Source organism: Asterias rubens, chromosome 5 (genome assembly GCF_902459465.1).
Source record: "Asterias rubens chromosome 5, eAstRub1.3, whole genome shotgun sequence".
NCBI classification, from domain to species: domain Eukaryota; kingdom Metazoa; phylum Echinodermata; class Asteroidea; order Forcipulatida; family Asteriidae; genus Asterias; species Asterias rubens.
In genome coordinates, this window is record NC_047066.1 from 61,627 (window position 1) to 69,944 (window position 8,318).

The window sequence follows — 8,318 nt, forward strand, 5'->3', positions numbered from 1 at the left end:
TTGCATGCTGGCTAGAACAGCGCCCTCTAGTGTATGATGAGTCGGAAGAATCACACTGAGTTTTTCGCACGGCCCCATCCCAGCGGCCAGTCTTAAAAGCAAGGCGCTGGGGACGATCGAAACTGAGTTTGTCTTTCCACGTATTAAAAACAAAATAAAATGCACAACTTTTTTGGCTGAAGTAAAAAATACAGTACAGACAAGTGGATCCCATTCTGTTCAGAGTCTCAAAATAGGATGTTGTGGTTAAAGGGTGTATGTAACTTTTGTAGGACAAAAAACACAATGTCCATAGATTTACACTAAACTTTCACAGTTTGAAGATAATGATAGTAGAAAGCTTCCCTGAAAATATTACGTTCTGAGGTGCTATAGTTTTGGGGAAATGAGTAAAACAATGTCATGAAAATAATTTACGTCTCATGAGACGAAAATTATTTTAATCATTTACAAACGTATTTTCATGACAATGTTTTACTCATTTCTCAAAAACTACAGCACCTCAGTGAGTAAAACTTGAAGGGAAGCTTTGCACTATCATATCTTCAAACCCTGTAAGTTTAATGTAAATCTAAGTACCCGAATCCTTTAAATTATCACAGTCCACCATACAGAAGCCTCAAAAATTAATGATCAAACATAATACTGTAACCTAGGAAATTCATTGTTTTACAATTTTTGTCTTAGCATGACACTGATTTGTGTGCTGTTTTGTGGAACGGAATGCTCGTCCTCTTTTATTAGGAACGATTTTCCTACCTAAGGTTAAGCAATCTCACCCATGTTGGCGGTCTCCCTTTTTTTGGTTTGGGACGTCAGTCAGAATTAAAGGCAGTGTATACACTATAAAGTATAAGTTGTTACCCAAAATAATTATCTCGCAACTTCGACGACCAATTGAGCTCAAATTTTCACTTTCACAGGTGTGTTATTATATGCATATGTTTATACGTACACCAAAACGAGAAGACTGGTCTATTTAGTAGTCTAGTCAATTTAAAGTCACCTGGAAGTTGTTTTTTTTTTTAAATAATCTTTTGGCACTAAAATATGTGTTTTTATGAGAGGAATGTGAATAAAAAGTTAACTGTAAAGGTTTAAAAATATTAGTTTTGATTGTATTTTGATTGTATTGTAGGGCACTGTTCGTGACGTAATTCAAGGCGCGATAGTTGAAGAGAAAATTTGTAGTCAGGCCCACGTACATTACGTCTGGGAACATGGCACATCAAAACAAATTTAGACACGATTTTACACACATACGTACAATGAAACTTGAATTATGTTGAACGCCTAGTGGTTTTTACAAAAGCTATTGCTGCTATTTTTATTTAACTATGCGACTTTTTAGTGACCAAATGGGTTGTAAGATGTATTATTATAGAAATACGGCCACGGAGCAGATTGTGCATGCACGCACGCACTATGGCTGCTGTATAATGTGCGGACGGTTACATAGGACCTGCACGCACGGTGAATCGCACGCGGTACCAACAAAAAATCGTGTCACTTGGCAAAAGCTTAAAACATACCCTCAAAGTTCAAACTTACCCGAATTTGTTCACGTTTAGCAAATGCTCCTCTGGGTTCGTCACGTCTTTCAGATACCTTCTTCGACTTCCCACTAGCTGGAAAAATTGTTGGGACGGCGTCGTGTTTAAGAATGGCTCTTCTCGTCATGTCCCGGATTCGAAGCACGACGGCTCGAAGTGTTCGCTGCATAGCGCTGAAAAAGACGTCGGACCGGACCACTTTGCTCTATAGTTAATCTGACTTTTGCAGCCCACAACCGCCTATACTTGGGATCTGCAGGAAACAGATGAAGACTGACCCCATCTTTAGTTGTTTTGCTGCATCCAGCAGCAATACACCTGGCCGAAAAAATGCCAGAAAAAAACTTTTTCGCAGCGTACAAACTCACGTCTTAGAATTACATGTACTTTTGCACGTGTGTTTATCTACGCATAGAGGCAAAGTCTTCCTTTTCTTACGTCACAAAAGGGGTAGGCGGAGTCAACCCCCCAGCATTAATTAATTAAATTTTTTTAACATATAAATCGTGACAAACAATTACTCAAAAAATTGTTTTATTGTTAATGCACATATTATACTCTTATGTTTAAAAGAAAAAAATTCGATTTCCAGGTGCCTTTTAGCCCAAATATGGCTTGACTTAGACAAAATTGCAACAGAAATGATATTTTTTGCAAGTGTCTCCTGAAACCCAATCCAAAGAGTAGAAAAAAGTAAGCAGGAGAAATATGCATAATTTGCATAAATTTAAAAATTACCGTTTTCCCCCCTCAAATGCTTATGCACACCCTACAAGTTTTTTTTTTTTTCACATGATTTTTATTCATGTGTATGATCACTCAATTTTTAAAACACATTATGAGCAATGACAAATCCAAGATGACGGCCATTTTTCAAGTAGGCCGCCATTTTCCCGCCAAAACAGAATGTGATACCCGGAGATGTACCTGTAAGAAGCTGGCCTTGCTCAGTATAGTGTGTGAAATAAATAAACTATTCCAGTTAAACACTGCATGCAAGTTAGAGTTGCTTTTGAATGTTGCTTTTGAAATATAGTTTGTAAAATGGGACTAATGTAGAAAAAATTGATAAATATTGTAAAGAACTGTCATGCGACATTAAAAGGGACTTTAAAATAGTATCACTTATATACACCTACCACAGAGGCTAAGGCATGTACATCCGCGTAGCGGTTATTTAGCTCAGATTATTATTCTATTTAAAAGCCTTAAAGGCAGTGGACACTATTGGTAATTACTCAAAATAATTTTTAGCATAAAAACTTTCTTGGTGACGAGTAATGGGGAGAGATTGATGGTATAAAACATTGTGAGAAACGGCTCCCTCTGAAATGACGTAGTTTTCGAGAAAGAAGTAATTTCGTGTGACATGGGTGTTGTCTTCTTTCATTATTATCTCGCAAGTTCGAAGACCGATTGAGCTCAAATTTTCACAGGTTTGTTATTTTATGCATAGGTTGAAATACCCCAACTGTGAAGGCTAGTCTTTGACAATAGTGTCCACTACCTTTAAATAGATTTTGGCGGGGAAAATGGCCGCCATCTTGAACTTATTTGTACTCATCATGTTTGGAAACATTGCAGTGACCATTCCCACGAAAACAATTGTATGTGAAAAATAAGATTTCTACCTTGTGTATAGGATGTGCATACATATATTTTAGGGGGAAACTGTAGTTTTTAATTTATGCTTACTTTTTTTCTACCTTTTTGATATGTTGTTTTAGAGGGTTTCATGAGACACTTGCAAAAAAAAACATTTCTGTTGCAATTTTGTCTAGTTCAAACCATAGATTGACTAGACTATAATTATGACAATATTACCAAAAGCGTCCAGTGTCTGCCATTCGACACGTAACTGCCGTGTAACAAGGGATTATTGTAACCGATAATACGATACAACCTGGAAGCCGCACTTATTTGTGTTTGAATACAGCTAATTATATTTTCAAGAGCAGTTAATTTAATTTTTTGGAACTTTACGAAACAAAGTTTGGGTCGAAGGCCTTTAGTACAACATCGAATACAGGCCTGGTAGTTCAGTGACCCTTCAGTGACCCCGTTTCACAAAGGCCGCAGGACGCACAGTGAGTCTACACAGTTATAGTAACATTAATTTCGCTTTTGCATTTATTTATTTTGACGATTGCATGCATTTATATTTTAAGTGCAGCTATATATATTTTCAGTGCAGCTATTTATTATTTTCAATGAAGGTATTTATATCTTCAATGCAATTATTTATTATTTTCTATACATTTATTTATATTTTCAATGCATTTATTTATATTTCAATATATTTATGTACATTTCAATGCAAATTGAGAGCAGTTATTTAATGCCTGTGCACGTGTTTCCGAGTGTTGGGCATGGTGGGCACCAAAACGGCATGTGCTTGCAGTGTGTGATAGCACTCGCGTTCTTAGCTAGCTACGGCCGGTATCACGGTCTCAGATGTCCGGTGTACTAAAAGTTCCGGGTGACGTCACTGGGCATTTCGGCTCGCAGTAGTCATGGTCTCAGATGTCCGGCGAGCCAAGCTTTCCGGATGACCTACTAACATGATATCGTTGCCTCCCGTGCTCTACTGCCGCCGCCAATAAATTTCAGAGACCTTTTGTTTTGTTATCGTACGTGCTTTTCCATTTCACACGGATCGAACTCTGCCATATTGAGCGGTCGGCCAAAGGATGTGGGCCACCCAGTACGTTGGTACACCTCTTGACTCAGTTTGCATCCTCATTTTCTCTCCACATGACCAAACCACCTCAGCCTGTGCCTCCTCAAAACGGTGCCGATCCCTTCCTCTCCGACTCTCCTCCTCAGCTCCTCACTTGACCTCCTATACTCAGAGACATGGGCGTCAATCAGGGGAGAAACAGGGGGACATGTCCCTCCAACTTTTGAAGGGCGGGGACACAATACAAAAAATCCTCCATATTTTTGACCACGTTTATTATGGAGCTTTGAAAGTATTGCACTATGTAAGACTATGTGGGTTAAAAGTATATTTCTATCTCAAGACCAAACCCTGTGTCCCGCCATGGGCATCAATCTTGGGATCAACGGATGACACCACTATTTGAAGGGAGGGAACAGAAGGGAAATAAACTAATTCATTTTTGAGTAAGACAAGGTAAAGCTTACGAGAGCAGGTATTGCTTTGGCGACCTCAAGATTATTGAGTTGATGTGGACGGAGATTCTGTCCCGCGGTGAATCTTTACCTGCCCTGTCTAGGGTACTACCCGGAGACAGTATCTCCTAGGATAAACTGTCTCTTGTTAGGTGTTCGCCGTGCTTAGCATATTTCCTCCAACGGAGAATGTGTCCACCATGGGGGTCACCCTGGGCCCAGGCATGAGCATCCACCAACGTTGTCAGTGGGACATTTTCGGACTCGAAGACGTGTACTGTTGTATTAACGTAAAGCATGGTCAAATAATAATAAAGTTGAGAATTGTCTTGGGAATAATTATTTGGAATAATCACCAAATCCCAAATATCTTTGTTCGGTGTAGTAATTTATAAAAATACAAACATTCGTATGCGTGATCCTTTTATATTCAAGATGGGTTTTTTTTAAGGGGGGGGGGGGTTGTATGAAACAGCTTAGTTGAATTTAAATAAAACAATAATAAACAAAAATACCCCAGTAGCATTTTGTCCCTCATTTGATGAAATCGTCTGGGTTTTGTTGTTAAGGTTATTGTTGTTGTTGTTGTTTTTTTCTGTTGTTTTTTCTGGGTTTTTTTTTTTTTTTTTGGGGGGGGGGGCGTATGTGTGACATTTACCTTTGAACATCATAGCTGGAAGTGTGCACAATGAAACGCTAATCTATCTGCTTTATGATAGGGGTTGTATGCTTGATTTATGTAGTCACATTTGTATTTTATTTTAGACCTACATTAACTCTAATTATCTTTGTTTTGCGCGTCAATTGGGCTATAAACCACCAAGAAGAAGGGATGTTTATTGCACTCATTATGGTTCAAACAGATTACCAACGACACTTAAATCTGTCAGGCTTTAAATCAAGGAATAGAATGAAAATTAACATCTGTATATATCATTTTAATTATTGTGGGTAGTTTTAATTTAATGCAGTGTAACATACTATTTTAATAACTTACATCTAATATAATGAATCACTAAATGTCTAACTACAATGTATTATTTAATCTTTTTGATTCACTGAAAGGAACAATTCTACGCAATTGGCTCCACTTCATGCTTCCGCAGAAGCATAATTTTTGAACGAAGAACCATAACACCCTTCAATTTGTGCCTTTTGGATTGGGGAAATACTTAAGTTAAATATTTCATTAAAACAAACTTAAAATGTATGTGTATATAGTTGATTGATTGCAATAATCTTGTACCCCGTTCCTCCCCAAAATTGACGCTCATGACGGGACACAGGGTGATCTTCACATTGCACAAACATGGAGGGGGGCATTTGACATTGTGTCCCACACCCTTGAACACTGGGGGCATGCCCCACCCCAAATTTAACAAAATTGGTAATGACAGCTTATGATCATTTGGTATACAAAAACATTCCACAATAGATGAGTGTTTTATAATGTGGATGCAAGTTGCTCAAGGAATGGACTATTTGAGTATTTAGGGCCCGAATGGGCGGATGATGGTCTTCAAGTGGAAAGTTTTAGATGTGTAATATGTCGTTATTTCAAAAGGTAAACCCTCTTCAGCCTTTTAAGGTTATAAACAATATCCCATTATACCAGTAGGTAAACTAAAAGGTGACTGACGTTATGACCGATTGACTGCACATTGATGTGCGTTTTGGTCGAACATTACGAAAAGTATTACTGATTTAAATGTATCTACGTGCACAAAACGATATACATTTCATTTGTGTATTATTAATTCCGAAAGTATATTGATAGACCGACCGGTGTAAGTCTTAGGGCAAACATTTGATGTAGGTGAAAGGTGAACGCGTATTGACATGGCGAAGTCTACTAGTAATGGCAAACCATCAGATGTTGTATAAAGGTAAAGAACGCTCATAAGGGGAAACGTTGGATGTAGGTGAAAGGTGCTCGCTGCTGCATTTGTGCGGCGGGCGGACCTTGCTCTATGGGCGGACAACGTCAGTTTTGCCGAACAGACTGGTGAAGTCTACTTAATGGGGCAAACGTTGGATACATGGTTTGTAGGTGAAAGGTGCTCGCTGCTGCATCTGTGCGGCGGGCGGACCTTGCTCTATTGGTGGACAACGTCAGTTTTGCCGAACAGACTGGTGAAGTCTACTTAATGGGGCAAACATTGGATACATGGTTTGTAGGTGAAAGGTGCTCGCTGCTGCATTCAGGCAAAGTCAGTTTTGCCGAAGAGACTGGTGAAGTCTATTAAGGGCAAACATTTCATGGTTTGTAGGTTAAAGGTGCTCCCTGCTAGGGTGCATGCGGTGGCGGAACGCGCTGAATGACATAATGTGGGAAAATGGGATGTTGATTTATGATTCAGCTGTATTCCATACCGGCGCCATTACGTAACACGTGTCATTATTTATGTATAAAGAACCCCAAATGTGTAATCGCCTTCATTCGTGATTTGCTGCATCATTCAATCCGTGTCCCCAATTTCGAGAAAAAATGGCACCAATCAACCTTACCGGCGTATGGAAACTTCTTAAGAGTGAAAACTTAGATGCCTTCCTTAAAGCAATGAATCTTAATTTCGCAGTCCGGAAGTTAGCTGCCTCCGCCTCTCCTGTTCTTGAGATAACTCAGGATGGAGACAACTTCCATGTCATTACTAAAGGTTTAAAAACCAACGAGTCCAAGTTCACTGTTGGCGAGGAGTTCACCGATAAGAACCCACTGAATGACAAGACGACAAGCACCTACATGCCCGTATGGGAGGGCAATACTTTGAAGGTTGATAACAAGAGCAATCCCGAGTCTATTCACATCATCCGAGAACTGATAGATGATCAGATGGTACAGACGCAAACAATCGGGACTGGAGACAAGGCTATCACTATGAAAAGGATCTTCGGCAGAAAATAGAGCAGGTATTTGTAATTCTCTCCATCTATTTTAATAGACCGATTGCGCTACCAATGTTTACATGTGATCACGTGACCTATAGTGGGTATAAAGAAAAACACAGCTACGCAGTAAATACTTGGGAAGACGATTGACCATAACTGGCTGTATTTTCACTAACACTTTTAACTAAAAACGGAGCCCTTTTTATAAAGTTGAATGTTGTGACATTGATTTAAATCACATTTTGTTGTTTGATGTTCCCAGCTACTACAAAAGAGGTTTCTTTTGAGAGTATGGTTAGACTACGTAAATTACTGGGGTTTGAGCGAGCTCACGCGCCGTGGATAGTGCGTTATGCACGGTGTCCGACTCTCTGCTGACAGCTACCCCTTCTAATACAATATTTTGAGGGTGAAAAGGGATTTGCAGCTTCTTAATGAGATTTTTATTGAAAATATTGGCAGCAAAATCATTAAAACGAGGGCAATGTAAAACCACACTTTCCGGGCACAAACACATGACATCGTGTGAACATTCTCTTGGAATTTCCTTTTAAGGTGGAACTGTGTTTACCCATACTGGCATTGTTCAGCCACTGGTAAGGTCTCATGTTACAAACTCCGGAATATTCTTCAGTGATTTCGAGAATTTTGTCATTTTTTAGTCCAAAATTGCAACAGTAATCAGGTCTCTGTTTGTTTACATCCGATACCCATAGGTCACGTGACGCACGGAGCGCAGTC

The 8,318-nt window shown here is 39.2% G+C and overlaps 1 protein-coding gene across 1 annotated transcript; it reads left to right on the top strand.

Moving 5' to 3' along the window:
* The first annotated feature begins 7,176 nt into the window (after positions 1–7,176).
* LOC117290986 (fatty acid-binding protein type 3-like) lies at positions 7,177–7,593 on the top strand. The gene has a single exon (XM_033772582.1). It carries the CDS (start codon positions 7,177–7,179, stop codon positions 7,591–7,593), a length of 417 nt encoding a protein of 138 aa, XP_033628473.1.
* Positions 7,594–8,318: the final 725 nt, after the last annotated feature.